The sequence below is a fragment of the Taudactylus pleione genome, unplaced genomic scaffold (assembly GCF_031769625.1).
Source record: "Taudactylus pleione unplaced genomic scaffold, aTauple2 ptg000155l, whole genome shotgun sequence".
Lineage (NCBI taxonomy): Eukaryota > Metazoa > Chordata > Amphibia > Anura > Myobatrachidae > Taudactylus > Taudactylus pleione.
Genome location: NW_028284557.1, coordinates 6353089 through 6374352, shown reverse-complemented (window position 1 = coordinate 6374352; position 21264 = coordinate 6353089). Strand labels below are relative to the sequence as shown.

Genomic DNA, 21264 nt, shown 5'->3' with positions numbered 1-21264 from the left:
GGACAGTCAAAATGTTGATATAGCATTTCAATGCTAAATTTAGATTTAGTCTAAAAGGTGGGAATTCAGTAGTTTTTTTGCACACCTGTTAGTAATGGGCACCTAACTGAGCAATTCAATTGTTGCTCCAATCAGGCACGAGTGCCACGGGCACCCAGATGTCTGCTTGCACCCTCCTGAGGTGATGAGCAGAAATTTGCAAAAAGTCCAACTTTTTGGGGCTCTTCAACCAGGACTTTACATGGGTTTATGCAGCTAAACCTGGTACATTTGAGAGCTACAAGTGCGATTAGTAATGGGCACCAGCAGCACTCACACCCGACTGGAGTAACAACTGAATTGCTCCATCGAGCGCTCATTATTTATAGGCGCGCATAAAACTGAATTCCCCCCAAATACTTAAAATTTCTATATCGACATTTTGATTGTTACAATGTCAGCATAATGAACATGACAAACTCAGGCGTGTCCAGACCATTTTCAGGCGTGTCTCTGCCTGCGACTGCGATCCCGTACACAGCAAAAAAGACTCCTGTGTCTCAGTTCCCACGATAATTCTGTGCCACCATAGGGTTACTCACAATGACGATAACTGTCTGACCTCCGACCGATGCTGCATATTTTCACACAGTCACTGCATTACAGCTGCAGAGACATTAGCGTCCATCTCTGAATCAGACCCATTGTTACTTTACACTTATTCTAAATGACTTTCTTTTAAATATCAGTAGAATTACAAACTGACATTTGTGAGCAACATGAGCCCATATCACTATGTAAGGTTTATAGCTGGAATACTGGGATGACTTGGTGAAGGGCTGAGTATGTGGTAAAGATATGATAAGTGGTAGGGGTAAGCAGAATACCCATCAATATTATTGACACAGTTTTGATGGATGGAGCAGCTCTACATAACAGCACACCTCGCTGTTACTGCTACACTCCTTCCTATAATAATATGCATACTACACATTATTTCTACACAGTATTATGTTATCAATTCAATTGTTTCACTTGACAATTGTTTTCAAGTGTTGATGATTGCTGATGTATATTTTCATCTGGATGCATAGTTAACCTAAGATACACGAAACTCACATTACAAACTTAGGGCCTCAATTTTACGGCTGAAATGTATGCCTCTATGCAGGTCCATAACTGGGGTGGTGCGACCAGTGCCATGGCACAGGGCACCGCAGGGCAGGGGGTGCTGTTTGGGCCTGTTAATTTTCATGTTTATTATCATTCCCACTTGTAGCATCCTCTTCTTTTATCCCCAGCATCTCTTGGCCTCCCCTATCTTCTCCCTGGCCCTTCCCCATGAGGCCATGGACTTTTTCAGGTGCAATATCTTATGCCCCTATTTAAAAAATGGGGAGGGGGCACCAATGCGCTCTCTGGCACAGGGCACCAAAAAAGTCTAGCTACGGCTCTGCCTCTATGTTAGACACAAAATAATGCAGCCTACTTCAAATCAGGGTTATATAAGAACACTATAGGCAATAACTGAGACTATATTAAATGCCATTATTGTGAAATAATTATTTTGAAAACTACTACCAGAAATAAAAAATGCCTTAATTGTAAATGAAACTTAAGGGAATACAGGAAAAGCAAGTCATGAAGCCCCACAGCTTCAGATTAGGACATTTTAGGAATTTAGTGGGCTTGTGTGAAAATTAAGTGATGGGACAAAGGGGAGAATGGAGGTGAAACATTTGGAGGTGAAACCTTTGCCTTTCTTACTCTCCCCCTGTCACTTACTTACTCCCATCACCCAATCACCCCTTGTCACACAGGCTCCATCACCATTCTCCTGTGTGACAAAGGGTGATTGGGTGATGGGAGTAAGCAGCCGATCCGACGGATTGGTACTATTTGGCTGCTATATCACACTGTGTATGGGCATGATGTCGGACCGAGCGAGCACCAGTGGGGTCGTACATCGCACCCCCTGATCTTACTGCAGGTTCAGTCGATCAGGGGATGTGATGTGCGATCCCATGCAGCGCTATGTGGGTGGGGGAGGGGGAGCTGGCATATCGGGCGGTTGGCCACCCGGGACCGCCTGATACGTCGGATCTCCTGTTGCGTTGCAAGGTGCCTATCGCACAGTGTATGGCACGCTTTAGTCCCAGTCACTTTGATGCGCAATCCTGACTGCTGAGCCACAATCTTCTATTCACGTGTTCGGGACTGAGCTCAATGACCTCCTGTTTTTTGACAAGTCTATAGATAAAGCAAAGTCCATGATTCTTCAATAACTACACAGGTACGATCTTGTACCAGTCCAATAGTAGTAGTTAGCACTGTCCTGCAATAAGAGAAACACCCATCTGTCCTGTTTTTTAAACTTCTCACGTTCTCACTTACCAGGGGCTGCCCGTGAATTTCCCACAATAATCAACTCACTTGTAGACCACCTGTTATGTGTTTCTCCAGTAAGTCTACTGAAGCAGGGTGTGACTCGGTGTAACACCTGCGGATACATATATACGCAACTGCCAGGAGATATAATACAGTGCATAAACAAAAGTCAAGTCTACCTGGCAACATTTACGAATTGTACAATGGACAGCAAACACATACATACAGTGTTAACACAATAAAAAACAATGTATAACAACACTCTTTACTTGCCAGTGGATATTTCATGGACTCTTCATTTGTGCAGAATATATTATGGGTGAAGAGGTAAAGGGGCCTATTCATCATTGCTAAAAAAAATCAATGGAGGTAATTAGGTTTAGAACTCGCATGACCTTCTACCTAATTACCAGAGGAATTCATCATTCCTCCTCTCCGTAACTATCTATTCCACAAAGCTGTAATTTTTGCAATGACAGTTCTTCGGAAAATAGATACTTTTCCCTGCCTGGTCTAACTTACCGCAGCTCTAATCCAGGCGTAGCTGCGCCCTGTGCCAGCTCGGGGTAAAGTGCCTCTAGTAATGGGGGTGTAGCCTAATTACCATATACCACGCCCACTAAGTGATGTTATTTTGGGTCGTGTCCGCACTCCGTCAGTAGCTGGGCTTCCCACAGCCCACTCCCGGCACTGAGTGGATGCCGCGTGCATGCCCGCAGCATCCATTCAGCTACTTTGGGGTCCGGCACTGCCGCACAGCTGCGGCGGTGGGGGTACCCAACCTCCCGATTTAACCACCCACGGGACACTTTGAGCCATGGGTGGAACAGCGGGCAGCAAATCGGGATGTTGGGAGGGGGTGCACACTTTATGGGGTGGCACCCCTGTTCGACCGCACTCGTCGAACACCCCAAGAGCCGACCCTGCTGTAATCAGTGCTGCGCATGCGCCGTTTAGTTCACAGAAGCGGCATAGGCGCAGCACTGATAACAGCTGCGGTAACTGGATATAAAGAGTTTTTACTTAACCAGGAAATATCAGTGATATCTTCTGTGTTAAGTGTGTTAATGAATACTAAAATAACGGTAATTAAGGAAAATGTCCTTAAAACCGTTATTTTAGTGTTGATAAATAGGCCCCATAGACACCATATAGAGGAATGTATAAGAGTATTGGTGGGAACTGCCACGCCATGACCAATCAGCACGGCCCCATTCAGTTCTATTAAGAGTGTCTGCGAGTGGCACCGGCAGGGTCCTCAAAAGGACAAGTTGTGTCGTCTGGCCAACTATTGTATAGCAAGTTATCCTGCTGTGATTCTGGTGACTATTTAACTCACATTCTATTACATATGGTGAATTGTACAGATGTGCCCTAATACACTGTGGCTTCAGTTGTGCCAAATAGCTTCTCTCGGTGCGCCAGATCCCAGGCGACTAGGGCCCCTCTGAGCGTCTTTCTCACTCAAAATGTATGTTTTATACACATAAATTAAATAACTTCAAGCGACAAAACTACTCAAATGTGTGACATTTGTACATCTGCATGCGAATTAGCCTGAATTTGTATATCATGTTCTATAATGTAGCGGGCGTTGATTTTTCTCATGCTAAGTTTCATGGTGTTTCATCCTCAACTTTATACGTGTTTAAAACTAATTCCTGTGTGGTTGAAGTCACAGTTCAGCATTTCTAGCACACTTTGAGTCATTTTATTTATTTATTTTTGTTTTGATTTATGTTATTTTTGTTTTGTATGTATATTTTTTATTAAAGAGAACTTTTAGCTACACTACCTGTCCCTCTTTTTTATGAGGACACATTATAGAGGGATTAAATCCCAAGAATCTCTCGGGGAACTATTGAAAGAAACCTTTATGTGCAGAACATTACGTCTGTAATACGTAAGTAGGGTATGCATTATTCTACTGTCTTCACTTATGATATGCGACTATAGGAGAATTGTTTGGAACCATTGAGCGGGCGGGAAATATAAAGAAACCTTTTTGGGAGTCCCACTACATGTCTTGATGTGAGTTGGGGTACGCACCGATCTAATCAATTGACGGAGTTCATACCACTCTGCCCCTATGCTTGATGCACAAATATTATTTGGAATGCAATATTAGACCACTAAGACTAACTTTTTTGTTTTTGTATTTTTTTCCTCTATATGTGCCAACTGGATTAATCCCCGGAGACTCTTAGGGCTCTATTTACTACAATCCGCATATTGAATGCGGATTGTAGTGTGATATTACCGAGTGAATTCGCATTGCGAATTCAGGCAATATCACAGGGATTTACTATAAATCCCTTGCAGGGACAGAGCTTGCGATATCCCTGCGGATCCCATCCGCACTCTAGTCGCGGTATTTTCGGCAAAAATACCGCGACTAAGAGCCCGCGCATGCGCTGACCGACCACCGCTACTACCCCTCCCACCGACGCTAAGCCCCGCCCACCGGGCCCCAGTGTACTGTGGGAGACCAGCTGACCAGAGAGGAGCTATCACCGGAGGCCCGATCACCGGTCCCTGGATTCAGGTAAGTAAAAAAAAAAATGTTTAATTTTTTTTTTTCTTTTTTTTACAGTAATCAGCTTGCGGTCTTCTTAGACCACATAGCTGATTACTAGTACCGGCTCCCGCCTCTGCTCTCCCCGTTAGGGCAGAGTGGGAGCCCGGTAACCGGGGGAGACCCTGGATAACGCCACCTCCAGGTGGCGTTATTATCACAGGGCTTCCCCCGGTATTTTTTTACAATTTATTTTTAGTAACTGTGGTCGGATCACATTTCCCATTACAATTATGGGAAATGCGATCTGCTTTACTAAAAATAAGTGATACTGGGGGTTGGAGTAGAATTTTACTAATTCTACTCCAATTGCCCTGTAATAACTACAGGTGAAACTAAAATAATGTGAAAAGGGTGTGAAAACACCCTTTTTCACTTTATTTTAGTAAAAATAATGTTAATAAATAGAGCCCTTAGGATTTCCCACAGAAAGTGATTTATGCAAGGACCCTTTCATCTCTTGAAACAGATTGAGTATCTTCCCTTAATTTTTTTTTGGTCTATATCTTTTTGTATATCCAGCGCCACCTGGCAACACAATAACTACACTTTGAGTCATGTTTCGCTGTGTCTGCGATACAAAGTTTAAAGAAAAATATGGTACGCTACACCTCTCAGAGAGACTCAGGACCTCATTCAGAGTCGGTCGAAGCGGCCGCACGGTCGTACGCCACTGATGTTCGCTATACTGCGCATGCGTACAGTTCGCAAAGCGCGTGCGCAAACTAACTGCTACGATCAGAAATTTCTCTCTCCTTGAACACAGCCAGGTCGGTAGTTTGAGTGACAGATGGAGGCGTTTGTGGGTGGTAACAGGGGAAGGTGCTTGAAAATGGGGGAGTGGAGATCCGAACGCAGGCGTGCCTAATTATGCGGATGGCGTTTTGTGGGAGTGCATACGGTTTATGGGAGTGCATAATTAACAAAGTAGCATCATGGCACATGTGATATGGGAGGTTTTTACACTGACATGATCGTAGAGCTTAAGAGAGGGTATGGTCAACCTTAAGCTCTACGACCAGTTCCGATGGTCTCGATTAATCCTTATATGCCTGGAGATGACGTGCAATGCGTACGAGAAGGGGGCGTATTTTTTTGTCTTCCGACCGCTTCCTCCCCTTGGTCGGCCAACTACCGATCCGAACTTAAGGACGCAACTTGCGAGGGAATCATTTGCATATACGGCCCCTTTTCGCGTACGACCGTGCGGCTGCTTCGACCGACTCTGAATGAGGTCCTCAGTCTCGTCAGGCATTTCGCGCCATATGGGATATAAACGCTAGGTGTATGGTTCCCTGCGCCTTCTGCACTTTGGCCTCTAGTGGCCGTCATCTTGCCAGAATCTGCTTTAGAAGCCTTGGGCGACATGCCACCCTGCCCACTCTGCTCCAATCAGCTTCCTCCTCTCTAATTCGGCACTTTAATTAAACCTATCTCCCCTGCAGCACAGTGTCAGATTCTTGTCTGCACTTGTGCAAGATAGCCTGGCTGCTACAGTTCTGTGTGAACAGCTGTGGTTTCGGTTCCTGTCCATTCTGCCTCTGGACCTCCCGCTTTTGGATATTCTGCAGCTTCCCCAATCTATTCCAGTGTATTCTCCCCAGCTTCTTTTTTCAAGCCTAGCGCTTCCAGTGGTTTCTCCTGAATTATATATTGCCTTTCCATTGGATCAAGCATTACTCCTCTCATTGGTTACTGCATTGGTAAATATATTTATATCAATACTGTATATATTCATTCTATAAGCACTCCGTTGATTCCCATACTCCCTGCTAAGATGCGCATGTATCCTGCCACCTGCTGGAATACTGCAGCAAAGACCAAATTCCTTTGTGGGAATCCCTGGTGCATACCAGTACCCTGTTAGACTCCGTGCCCCTGGAAAGGTCTGAGGGGTCTATTTCTAAGCACTGTTAGGAGACAGAGTGAAAAGTGATAAGAAAGTGATAAGGTGTCAGCCAATCAGCTCCCAACTGTCATTTTTCAAACACAGCCTGTAAGATGACAGTTGGGAGCTGATTGGCTGGCACCTTATCACTTTCTTATCACTTTTCACTCTGTCTCCTAACACTGCTTAGTAAATAGACCCCTTAGTGTGTCATGACAAAGAATCCTAATTAACTCCAGTGAGTCCTGACATCAGGGCCCGTAGGGGACTAAAATTAGGCTCTGGCATTTACAGCACACAGGCCCACCTCGCGTCCGCACCTCGCATAGACTCCTCCCCTTACTGTTCATGACTCCTCCCACTTCTTAGTCTATACTCTTACAAATAAAATTCATATCAGAATACCATACAAGTGTACATCATTCTCTGTATTAAAATGGAATGTATACAATAGAGCTCATCCTGCAGGGGATTCATAGTGCCATAGTCAGACATTTGGTATTTGGTTGGTTCTGTTAGGTGAAGCTGGAATCTCACTGATGTAGGTCACGCACAAAGTAAAGGGAAGGCATTTTCCCAATTGACCAAGCCCTAGCTTAGCAGTTGTAGAGGATTAGATCGTGTTCACTGTAGGATTTTTTTTATGGCAGGGGTGCTGAACGCAGAGGATGACACACCAAAGCAGAGCCGTAATTATACATGTTGGTTCCCTGTGTACATAAAGAGCATTGGTGCCCCCATCCACAATTGAAGCAAGGAGAGCGCAAAAAAAACCAGGTGTGGTCTCGCTGTGAAGGGGCACAACCACACAATAGGGGCGATTCAATTAATTACGATGTGAATATCGCCGGATTGTTGGTCCTGGAGCTATTCAATTCACCATGATGTTAAGTCCAACTAGAAGCACTAAAGTCATAGTATGCCGCGACTTAAGCAGTGTTTTTCGTTGGAAGAACCAGAATTCTTTTACTAAAGTGCCGACTGCCAGGGTGTTACCACCACGCTATGTTGGAAAACAGCCTCGCGGCCGGCACTTTACTCAGATTTCTTCTCAATCCTTCAGGAGGGTGTAAGAAGAAATCCTTTAGTTAGCTTAAAAATCACAGAGAATTGAATAGGTCCGGGACCATCATCCCGACGCTATTCACATCGCGACGAATTGAAACGCTCCCTATATATTAAGATTAAAGGCATGTACACACGTAACAATTTTTTGAATGATTTAACTATAACGACATCGTTATCGTTCAATCGATCAAAAAATCGTTCAGTTCCTGAATTATAACAATGAACAGAAATCGTTCAAGCGCGCTCCCGTTTGTAGTTTGTAGTTAATTTCAGACTGACCAACATAACGATTTTCATTAATGGAAGGAACATTTTTCGTTCATCGTTGTAAAAATTGTTCATTACACTTCAAAAAATCGTTCACTTTTCAAGGGAAAATCTGACAGAACATCGTTTGCTATTAAAATCGTTGTATGCACCTTAAGATTTTATGAGTCCACAAAACAATTCATTGTGTTGATAGGAGAGCTAGCCTATAACACTAAATGAACCACAGGCAAGTGTGCAAATAAGCCGCAAATATTTTTAATGATAAATGGTTCCCTTAGTTAGCAAGTTACTAATCCAACTTATTTTCACATAGAAGTACAGATTTAAAGGCTGCTCAGCCCTCAAAGAGAGATGCTGTACACAGTAAATAAACTAAAGACTGTATCTGGCACAATAAATTGTATCCCTATGTATGAAACAATCCTTTTTACGCAATAATTATTATGTAGTTACATGGGTGTCAGGACATGGGGAGTAAGGGGGCAGTTCATCCCCCCCAAACAATTAGAAGGCACGGCAGCCACGGCGCAACCAGGTAAGATAGAATGACGGAGGGAGGGAGGAGTGGCAGAGCACAGGGTGTCAGAATGATTTTAGGTTGCCCCCCAAAATGGGTGTTTTAATTTTCAATGAAAATATTTTATGTTTGTGTATAATCTTTAATTTGCATTAATGTCACATGTAAACTGTCATTAAATCACATATGACCCAAACATACAATATGCAAATATTAGTAATTATGTCTGCTATATTTAAGAAAAAATATCCATGAAAAGAACAACTTTGATAAAATCTTGTTATAAAAGTCCAATACATATCCAGCTTCTCTTGGTTTCCCCAAACCATAAAAGTAGGGGTCATATACTTTTTCTCCAGCTGTTATATTCTGTTAGCCCCTGAATATCTTTAGAGCTTTATAATTAGCTGCTTTTATTTTTGCCTCATAAAGGCCCATGACTGGATCTTCTTGTTTGGGGAAACCAATTTCTACACATAGTGCTAGCATTTCTGACAGACTCAGCAGTACAGTTCACTACTTATAATAACATACACTTACATGATGGCCACCGTCACTGCTACTGCGACACAGAGCAGCCCACCACACCAAGGGGATTAGAAATAGTGCACACAGCCACACACTATGTCCGGCGTCTGTCAGCAGGTCATAAGGTAGCAAAAAATGGCGACCGCTTGCCCTGCCGCACATTTCATACGGAAGTGGATAGACCCCTTCAGTTTTTGAACCCTGATGTCATCAGCTACTGTTGAACATCATTCCCTACCATCCACGTGGGCATAGAGGGGGAATACAATCTTGTTGCTAGCGTGGCGAGCCACCGAGCCTCAAGAGCAGTGAGCAAAGCAAGTTTTTTTTTTCTGGTGGACTGTATGGGCAGGGAACAGCTCTTCCATCCTCAGTCCACGTTACTTCCAGGTACAGAAACTGTAGGGGATATATACCTTTCCCATTTCATACCGGGGCCAGCCGCATCGTGACGTCACCCGCGGCCACGTAACTACGTCACAGCGCAATGACACTCCACCCTTCCCTGAGCCTAGTTGGAGAAAGGACCTCTCTGACGTTGCTACCACGTGACCGCTTTGGCAGCGCCGGACTGCTCCAATGTTACCATCGATGTGAGCATAATTGATATATTTACACATATTTTTGTGGTGAGCGTAGCGAGCCACCATGCCCGAAGCGTGGTGAGCGCAGCGAGCCCGTGATGGGCCTCTTTTGGCCCCCCGTTCGGATCCTTGTACTTTCCTTGCTCACAGGAGCTGTCACTCAGAATGGCGTCCGCCATTCATCCCAGATTAGCCCAACCCGCCGCGCTTCTCTAACCTGGCCGTGTCATCACGTCATGACGCGGCTTCACATTACTCTCCTTCCTCAGCATAGTGCCGTCCGGGCCCTGCACTCCAGCCCAAGGGAGCTTAATGGCATCCTGTGCCCACCCAGGTTCCCCCCTGCCACCACCACACTTCATATACAGCTGCCGGCTGTGTCGTGACGTCATGACGTGGCCGTGTCGTGGCGTCAGTATGCAATGACGCAGCCACACACCAAACCAAACCCGCTGTGCATGGTGCCGCCCAGGAGGCAGTGCTGCCAGCTGGGTAAGCCAGCCTGCACTAGGGCGGCCCATCTGCCCATTGGACCTTTTGGCATATGCCAGAAGTGCCATATGGCCAGTCCGGCTCTGCCTGACATCATGTGTACATTTCAAAAAGGAGCGAGGACAGGGGCGTAATTAGACCTAGGGGGCCCCATAGCAAAATTTTCACTCATGGCCACGACTATGTAAAGCCTATTTTTATTGATGTCAGTGACTCCTGCAACAGATGGCCTTAGCAAAGTGAGGGAAGGTTTACACAGTTTACAGATGGGAAGATGTCCAGGCCTTGGACTGGTTAGACTTTTGCTTGACTACTGGAGCTCATTCACGCTTTTGAGAACAGTGCATCTGGGAGTTTAGTCTTTGCTTGGTCAAACCCTAGTGTTAATATGTCCTTCTCCCCTGTTCTATGGTCACCCAAAGGGCCTCAGTTTTTCCTCAATATTTTGTATTATAGTAGTATTTATGTATTTATGTTCATCGACTGTACAATTGGAACTTGCACCAGCCATATAGCAGGTGCAGTTTCTCTGTCCGTGTATGGCCTGCTATGTGATTGGTTGAGTGTCTGTGTATGCAGCCACTTTCACCGACACGCTTGTGACACTTCTATAACACACCCCCATAAGAAGGACTATTTAGTGCACTAAGGGCTCTATTTACTACAATCCGCATATTGACTGCAGATTGTAGTGTGATATTACTGACTCACAGGGCCAATATCACAGGGATTTACTAAAACACAAAGTTGCAGGAACCCCCCTGCAGCCTTGGGGCAGTCCACCAAAGGTAAACTGCCTCAAAAAAAGTAAAAAAAAATACTTTAGATCACCCCAAAAAAGTACTTTCGTTTTGGGGGCGAAAAAAAAACAAAGTTGGAGGACAAACTTAAAAACTAGTGTAATCGACTCCAGGGTGTCTCCCAAGTATACCCAAGCTGATTTTTTGATTGCAGGTGCTTGCTGAAGGCGCATTTTTTAAGTTTTTTAAAAACGCACTTTAGCAATTTTTAACCCATTTTCATGTACCCCAAATTTGCTGGGACTACTTATTTTTCCACAAAAAAACAGCTAAATGCCATTCCTTACCACTTGTGCAAATACGCTAAATAGCACCAATTGAGAGCATTAAAGCACCCCAAATACCTTCAGCAGGGCTATTCGGGGGTATCCATAGTGATCCCACGTCAGTGCATCTCTTGGGGCGGTTCAGGCTGATTTCCCCAAATCTGACAGGACTTTTCACCCATCACAGTTTCGCCGGGACACATTCTCACGTCCTTTGCAATTGAATAGGGTGAATGTGAATCGTGGTTACGAGCACCATACTTTTCCGGAGGCAAAACTGGCGATGACGGCGAAAACTCCGGTATGCGAAAAGTCCGGGACTTTTCGCCTGCAATTGAATACGGGCCCTAGGGTTCCTCAGAAGTTTGATGGTATGAACGCTGTGCGACTGATGGTGCTTATTTGTACGCATGCTCAAGGCACATTACCGATGTTGTTCTCAGTGAGGATTTACAGGCAGAGACTGTTTGTGGGCGACAACAGGGAGGTGGTGACCCAAACGCAGACATGTTGCAACTATTTTTGGGGCTTGTCTCTGGCTGTGACTGCGATCCCGTACGCTGTAAATATGGCTCTGGCGTCTCACTTCCTACAGCCATTCTGTGCAACCATAGGGTTACTCAGAAGGCTGACTTTGGACTGATGGGCATCTCAATATAAATCTTGGCGGTTGCAACATTTTACTATTTTTGTACAGCTGCTGCATACAAATTTGCAGCTGCGGCGGCGGCATTAGCGCCCATCTCTGAATCACTCCCTCAGTTTGATTTTTACGGGTTCCAGACTGTAGATAGACAGTAAAAAGGTTGACAATGTTTAGTTAGACATCAGATGTTAGACAGTCAATAGGTAGACTGGGACAAAAGGTTGACAGGGACAAAAGGTCGATACACTAAATGTCGACATGCAAGAAGGTCGACAGGTACAAATGGTCTACAGGGTCAAAAGGTCAACACAAAAATGGTCGTCACATTATTTTATTTTTTCATTTTTTAGGTTTAGGCACTTACCGGAGGATTAGGGTTAGGCACTTACCCCGACAGTTAGGGTTAGACACTTACTCCGACGGTTAGGGTTAGGCATCAGGGGGGAGGGTTAGGGTTAGGCACTTACCGGAGGGTTAGGGTTAGGCACTAGTGGTGTCTATCTATACATTGTCAACCTTTTTACTGTCTACCTGTATCTGTTAATCCACACCCGATTTCTCCAATGGAGTTTTTTTTTCATTACTTGTAAACAAATTTACCTACTTTTGATAAGTCCTTTTCGGGGGAGGCCCAGAGAGGAGATGCAGGTGGACAGTGATGGGGGCAGGGCTTGACTATTTGCATCATCATTAAGCCCCGCCCCTTCCCTGCAGACCGTGGATTCCCGGTAAGAGTCTCCTCATTCAGCCCACTTCACTAGGAAGTGGGAGAAGTGTCTACTCTTCCGGGGGTGAGGGGGGCTATCCGAAAGATCAGGAGTATGCTTAGAAAGAACTACGTTACAGTGGCTGTGACACTGTAGCGCAGCATTTCCCATGCAGATACAGCCGTAGGCATGCTGATTATCATTTTAATCAGCAGAAGCTGCCTGAGCATCCTATTCGCATTGCTTTGTGAATAAGACACGTTTGAAGGTAAAAAGTCGCATGAAGAGATGCTACCGAATCATGTCACGGCATGGCACGACAAGATGGGCTGTTTAACGTGCAAAGAAGTAAGATGTATGTGGACACAACACATCTGTACCATAACTCACTGCCTGTGTGCCTCTAATGCTGAAAGAAAAAACAGACTATCATGGTGGTCTTTGCTTTTTAGCGCTGTACGACTTTCCGTAACACAGAAAGTGCGTGAAGGTATATGCAATGCCGGGTTAACAACAGGGTGGTAAGGGCATTTCCCCACGGGCTCCCACACACAAGGGCACCCCACACATAGCTACATTACCAGCATGGGGGCACTGTGGCATAATGTGAACTGGAGGCACTACAGAGCAGCATAATAAATAACATGATCCGCATATTGTATTGACAATTTTATTGATAGTGTCCCCCATAAGTTAGTTACCCTAGGGCTCCTATAACCCTGGGCATAAGTAAATTGCTTCGTGGCTAATAATAACAGCTAATTTATGTATAGAACTATGATATTCTGGGAAATAGTTTTTGAAACACTGATGATGGAAGCAAGCTGTAATCCGAAAACTTTGCATTGTGGAATAGAATGTAAGTGGTTAGGACAGATGATCAGTATGTGAACTGCACTTGAATTCAGTCAAAGCAAATGATAGATATGGTGAGCGCCATCTAGGGGCGAAAACTACAAAAGACAGAAATGCAAAGTTTATATACAGGAATTGAACTAAGATATTTTCTTATTTTTCTAAATTAAAAATTGAAAAACAAATATCAGTTAGAGCCAAATAAATCAGTTGCTGCTAAATCCAGACACAACTGGTACAAGCCCTGAGTCTCAAACAGTTTCCTCAATTTATTGATTATTTTCTTATGTATTATACAGTATACAACTTATATAATATACCTAACTTTTTGCATGACTCCAACACCAGCATATCTATAACAAACACAAGATTTCTGTTTCAAATGAACAATAAATCTATACATTAACAGGACTGAATGTATCATATTGGCAAACTACAGTAAGCTCTAGTGTAGCAGTATACAGGGGGCACCATAGAAATAGAAATAAGTTCCCTTTTTTTTAGTTTTCCTTTCATTTTTTTTTTTTAGGCTCAAAAATAGTAGGAGCAGTTGGTGTACACAATTACTAATTATTCACAACACATATTAAGATAATCATCAGGGCCGTAACTAGGGTAGTGCGACCAGTGACATGCCACAGGGCACCGCAGAGCAGGGGGCGCTGTTTGGGCCTGTCAATTTTCCTGCTTATTATCATTCTCACTTGTAGCTTCCTCTTCTTTTATCCCCAGCATATCCTGGCCTCACCTATCTCGTCCCTGGCCCTTCCCCATGAGGTCCTGGCCCTTTTTCAGGTGCACTATCTTATGTCCCTATTTGAAAAATTGGGGGGAGAGCGCCAATGCTCTTACTGGCACAGGGCACCAAAAAAAAGTCTAGTTACGGCTCTGATAATCACATCAGAATGCAAAACCAATACCAGGACCTTAGAGAGCAATGCCGGGCTTGGGTACTTTTGGGAAGTTTGTCATAATGCAAGGTGGTGTGGCCACGCCTCCTTTAAAAAAATTGTATTTACTGCGCCCCTCAGCCAGTGGCAAATCCCTCCCGCAAAGCCATGGGAGACTGATGATGATGATCAGCGGCAGCGGCCTCCCTGGACCCAGTGCAGCAGTCCAGAACACAGTAATGTAAGCTGGGCTGGGGAGACACGGCCTGCTGACACTGACAGGTAAGGGGGTGGGGGTGCTGGATCCGGGCCCCCGCCATCAAGCCCAGTCCTGTGTAATTAGTACACGCTTCCTATATATTATTGTAATCATAATTTAGTATGTCTAGGCCACCACTGCTATAATCATTGCTGATGACACTGATCGCTGCTGTTTATAAAATGGAAAAGACACTTCATTATGACTGAGCTGTTTCATGTGAACATGCAAAAAATATATATTTCCCACCCATTGCCCACTTGACATTTACCTGTGAAAGATATAAAGAGTTCATTTTGTAGAGCGTGCCCCAGGGATTTTATGACATGGCATTTCTGGAATGTGTTTTTCACCTGACAGTTCAGGCCTGCAATCATTTCTGTGATTATTCTGAAGAGATTCTTGACAAACTGGAGATTGGCTGGATGGTGACAGGGCTTGGCACTGTACCGCATGTTGTTTACTTGGTACATGTAGTCTGGCTTGTGGTAAACTGCAAAGACAATACATTCTCTAGTGAGGTCGCTCTGGTAAAACCATTTGATCTGTAGCTATTGTCTAAAATAGTTGAAGCAACCAGTTTGTGGTCTGAACCAATATTTACCCTATAAATAAACTAACAACTAGTGTGATCTCTGATACATGAAGCGTCCCTGTTTCCTAGTAAATTCATAGGCTCAATTCTCACGAATGTTGTCTCAGCAAAAAACTGCTTCCAGTGCTTCTAGATGATGGGTGCACTTTCTAATGTAATATGTTCTGCTACTTGGTGGACTTCAGAATTTACTTAAATTCGCCGTTTAGATGTTATAGAAAGTTTTATGAAAATATTCCTAATTAACAACAGAGAAAACTGTGAAATGAAGGTTGAAATTATTATGTATAGTAAATATGTGTTGGTGGTTTCTTGCTTATCTATATATTCAATTTAGGTAAACACATGAATTTGCTGCCTGGTGACCATAGTAATATTTTGTTGTATGGGAAATATAAATAACTTACAGCAAGACTTTTAGGATCAATTAAATATATCTCCTGTTACTAGGTGTTTTATACTATTATGTAGTGCTATTATTTGACCACAAAATTGCAAATTTATACTTTTATTATTTTATGCATTGTTACATTCTATTACCTTCATGAAGCAGTTTCTAATTGTTGATATACACAATGAAAAGCAGCATGGCATATCAACAATAATAATTAGAGATCTTATAGCTTTGATCCGCAGCATCCGCCCAACTACCCACAACTAACACCCAGCTGGGGCCTGGTTCAGAGCCAGTGGCGTCACAAGGGGGGTGCGGGCCGCACCCGTGTGTCACCCACCGAGGGGTGACACCAAGGTGCAGACTGACACTCCCTCACGGTGACAGGAGCTGAGTGCTGCACTGTAGTATTAAGTGCAGCACCCGGCTCCTGACACTGTGAGGGAGCCGCCACTGCAACACAATGCAGTCAGCACCCCCTGCACACCCTCCCAGTAATATTAAAAAAACAGGACGATAGAGATCGGGCCGCGAGGCCTCGCCCATTTGCACAAGGCCACGCCCCCTTTTCGGAGGGCGCGTGGCTGTGCCGCGCTCACATCGTCCCTCCCTGCACCGGGTGACACCGCAGGTAGGGACGCCTCTGTTCAGAGCTATATGCTAATGCTGCTGTAGCTGCAATCTTCGCAGCTGTGCATGTGCTAAACAATATGCTAATGCAGCAGCGGGCGGGACTGAGTTATTGAGCTGGTACTGAGACGGCCACCTGAGCCATCGCAGCTGTCTGTAACTCTACACATATGCAGCATCGAACACAGACCACACAAACATCGACTTCCTGGATGAGTCTTTGGTCACTCAGAATGGCCGCCATAACTGAGACGCCTGAGACATGTTTTCTGCGTACAGAATCACAGTCGGCGGCTGGTATAAACCCTGAAAACAGTTGCAACACGTTTGCATTCTCTCTCCTCTCCCTGTTACCGCCCACAAAATGGCCCCTGCCAGTCAATCATTTGCTAATAAATCCTCTGGGCTAGTGTATTCGCAATTCAATTGCCGTGCATGTGCATTGCAGCATGCGTAGTCACTCGATAATCACTCAACTGTGTGAACAACTGAACATCAACATTGCGTACAACTCAGAATCAGGGCCATAGAACAGGAAAGTGATGGAAGGGGTTTATTATATATGGAGAGTCGTTGATATTTAGCCCCACCCGCAGCTGTACTGGCAGCTTGCACAGAAAAGTGCTGCCAGCATTAGTGATTCTAATTCACAATTCTGCAGGTATCTAGTTTATGCAGAAGCTCATGGCACATAATCTGCAAACACTCCAGCATCCTCATACAATGCCCTCACTTTCCAACTCAGCTTCATAAATATCTAACATGGGTTCCAGGAAATACAGAAGATTGGGGGTTAAGTACAGTTAATATTGGGGATTCCAGACCAACATAGGATGATTACTTGGGATGGGGATGAAATGGCTAAATAGTACGGGTTGTGCAGAAGTGAACAACCCCTTAATGTTCTGAATGGAGATGGGGGAATTCAGTGTCTTCTGGTGGCTCTGCTAGATGAAATGGGATTCTAGGGAAATATACGAGGGCTGATTGAAAAGTAATGAGACTGCCTCTGTGTTTCTGTCCCATAGGTAGACGTGGTAACATTATGATGGTTATTGTGATGCTCATACATTGATATGTCTGAACCTGCGGTTGGACTGTCATAGTCTTCTTTGTTTGATCACAGCGAGTTAAAGATGTTCGTATATTTCGTCATGGCAGATGAGGAAGACGTGTCTGTGAGATTACGTCAGAGATGTGTGATTGAATTTTGTGTTACATTTGGAAAACGCGGAAATGAAACTCCTGAAATGTTACGGTTAGCATACAATGGAGAAACAATAAGCCGTGCTGCAGTATTTTGGTGGTGGAAGCACTTCAAAGAGTGTAATACGTGAGTGACTGATGAAGCGCATTCTCGGAGACCATCCATTGCAGTTACAGATGCCAACATTGCCAAAGCTGCGGAGATTTTGCAAAATGACAGAAAGTTAACTTACGCAAACTTTTGGCTTCACTGGGCATCTCATTCTAAAGGGTTCAGCATATTGTGATAAAAGGAACTGAAAATGTATCGCGTGTGTGCCAGGTGGGTACCCAGAAATCTCACAGAAAAGCAGATGCGACGATGAGTTGAGGAGAGGATACCCGATATCCTGACATCGATTGTGATGAATTGTGGATTCATCATTATGATACGGAATCCAAGCAACAGTCCAGTCTATGGAAACACGTGAATTTGCCTCCACCCAAAAACTTCTGTGTGATTCCTTCGGTGTGTAAAGTCATGGTCTGCTGTTCTTTGATGTGCACGGTATGATCCTAGAGCACTGGGTTCCCTGTGGACAGACAATTAATGGTGACTACTATGCAAACGTCCTGAAAACCCATTTGTGTGGAGCCATGAGGAAGAATAGACCACATTTGCTGAAGAAACAGTGGTTATTGCTCCAAGGCAATGGCCGACCACATGTTGCTGCTGTTGCATTGGCAGTACTGACTGACATGTATGGGAACACCCTCCATATAGCCCAGACTTAGCACCCTGTGATTTTTGGGCTTAACCAACCCTGAAAAACAACTGCGCGTAAAGAAGTTCTCAACAGATGATGAAGTGAAAAATACCACAGCTGCAACACTAAAGTGATGTCACAAAACAGTCTACTGCGCGTCTATGAATCATTGTTGAAACGCTGCTAAAATGTATTGAATGTGGAGGACGCTATTTTGAAAACTAAAAATGTTCAGATCCTGTGGAGTCATCTGATTCTGAATAAAATTAATCAGTCTCATTACTTTTCAATCAGCCCTCGTAATTGCTAGAGGACTTCTCTCTCTCTTTTAAAATGGAGGGAGCTGTATTTTCTAGATAACAAATTATCACTCAAATACATTATTCTTAATATATCCTAATGCCAAAAATGCATTTCCAAATTTATTTTTATAAGGGACACCTAAGGAATATGCTATCAAAGATTTGCAATCTTACCAATATATTGAAATAGTCACTTGTAAAGCTTTCCTTTTCTTGTGTAAAATTGTGCTTGATGGTTTTATAAGAAAGGGTGCAGCTGTACGACCCAGACATGGATGTGTCAAAAGCCATCAGCATTAGTTTTCCTGTTTCGGTTAGATTCACGTTACTGTGCCCTGAAACAAAAACAGGAAATGACTTGTCGCTGACAGCTGGAATATACTGATGCATGATATGTAGAGGAGGGTATGCAAAGAGTTCCAGTAAAATCACACAATTTGCAATATGTCTTGACTAGTCAGCCATGAAAGGTCACTTGTAGCTGGTGAAAACAAAGTTGTAAGTGATGTTAGCTGGCAGCTGCGAAATGGCAAGTCTGATCAATCCCACAGATACCAACGTGGTTGGTATATGAGAAACCGGCATATGAAACTCCTTTTATGTCTTGAGGTGTTAACCATAAGTTATAAGTAGGCCCATCCTGGTATTCTCCGGGCTTAGTTCTATAAAACACATGTAGATAAAATACAGTTCTTTTATAGAATAACTACTCCCAGCAAACTACATCAGCTAGCAGCCAAAAGCACTTACAGAAAGTTATAATTAATCAATAGGTGGTTCACTAATGCTTTCTGCACTAGGGATGGCCATCGGTGTGCCCTCCATTGATAGGAAAAATGGAAGGTGCCATCGATGGTATTAAACTATGCAATGCTGAACTATGCAATGGTGAATCATTGAAGAGACTTGTCCTGCACTGACGTCAGAGACAGAATGAGGAGGGCAAGTAGCCTCTGTGAATGAGCAGCTGGGGCTGCATGGTGAAAGTGGAGAACGAGGGCGGACCATCCATCCCGACACATTCACTGCTGCATGTGAGTGAGCCAGACCTGGGGGCAGGGCTAGACTGCTGACTGACAGCTGAGATCAGCCAGTATCAAGTCCTCTAGGTGGGCCAGCCCATGCTGGCACACAACACACACTGACCAATGTGTAGTTGAAGTGTAATGTTATGGACTCGGAGACAGTGGTGATGCTGAGGTATAGGGCCATTGGCTGAGTCTAGTAGCTCTGTGCTGCAGTGTAAATGTGAGTAATCCATCGGGCCCATGGCCTCCATAGATATCGGAAAACTGTTAAGGCTCGGGCATGACAATAGGGAATTAGGGCCTTATTCAGACGTGGGAATACAGAGAGAGATCTCTCTTAACTGATCATCTTGGTGAAACCATGTTGCACTGCAGGTGGGGCAGATTTTAAAAGTGCAGAGAGATTTATATTTGGGAGGAGTGTTTCCAAACTAACATCTAAATTGTAGAGTAATAATAGAGCTGTGCAGTATTTGTGGGCTACGTGCAAAAGCAGCCAGTATTTACCCCACATGTAAAAAAATTTATGTATTTACCCCCTTGCATTGCAATATGGTTTGTTCAGGTTCACAGTTGAGAGAGATATCTCACTCTATTCCCAAGTCTGAATCAGGCCCTTAGTCCTTGAGGGCTGGTATACCTTGGCTGGATGCAGCCATGCAGCAGCCTTGAGGGCTGGAAGTGACTTGACTGACTCTGGCCTGTGGGCCGGTAAGATGAGATGCGCCCTTTGGGCCGGTATCAGCCATGACAGGCTGTGGCCTGTGGCCAGTAAGATGAGATACAGTATTTGGGCTGGTAGCAGTCCTGGCTGGCTGTGGCCTGTGGGCCAGTAAGATGAGATGCGGCCTTTGGGCCGGTAGCAGCCTCTGGGCTGGCTGTGGCCTGTAGGCCAGTAAGATGGGATGCAGCCTTTGGGCCGGTAGTAGCCTCTGGGCTGAGTAGCAGCCTTGAGGGTGGGAGAACCTTGGCTTGATATGGCCTTTGGGCCGGTATCAGCCTTGAGGGCTGGAGAACCTTAGCTCGATGCGGCCTTTGAGCCAGAATATCAGTCTCTGGGCAGATTAGCAGCCTTTGGGCTGTGTAGCAGCCTTGAGGGCTGGAAGACTTGGTAAGATGACGATGAGAAGCGCTTGGTGTTGCCGGGATGACACAAGATTGTATACACAGTACGCTGAGGTGTGCTTAGTGCCGCTGGGATGACACTAGCGGCAGTACACAGGATTACATACACTGGATGCTGAGGTGTGCTTAATGCCACTGGGATGACACTAGTGGCAGTAGACAGGATTGTGTACACAGGAGGCTGGGTTGGCCACTCTGGACACTGAGTGTGGTCTATACCGCCTGGATGCCACAAAGGGCAGAAGGCTGGAATGCACACCATGCCGCCAAGATGGCACAAGCGGCAGGTGGCAGACATGCGGACCGTGCCGCCTCGATGGTGCAAACGGCAGGCACGAACTAGGCTGACAGGAACACTGGTACTCGACTAGAGGAACAACAGGAAACTAAACACCACCGAAACAAGTGAAATGCTACAACTAGCGAGGCTGCAAAAGTCCAGGCGATACAAATAGGTGAGGGAGCCAATCAGCAGCATCTGAGACCATATTTCACTACCTGCGTTGTCCAGAGTGTCTAGCAACAA

At 44.7% G+C, this 21264-nt stretch overlaps 1 protein-coding gene across 1 annotated transcript in view; it reads right to left on the bottom strand.

Annotated features, from left to right (window-relative positions):
- The window catches only part of ZPBP2 (zona pellucida binding protein 2), a 50655-nt gene extending 31680 nt beyond the window's left edge, over nucleotides 1-18975 (bottom strand). The window contains 2 exon segments of the mRNA XM_088474542.1: nucleotides 14984-15239; nucleotides 18760-18975. Coding sequence (XP_088330668.1) covers nucleotides 14984-15239; nucleotides 18760-18975 — 472 coding nt within the window.
- Between the last annotated feature and the right edge of the window lie 2289 nt (nucleotides 18976-21264).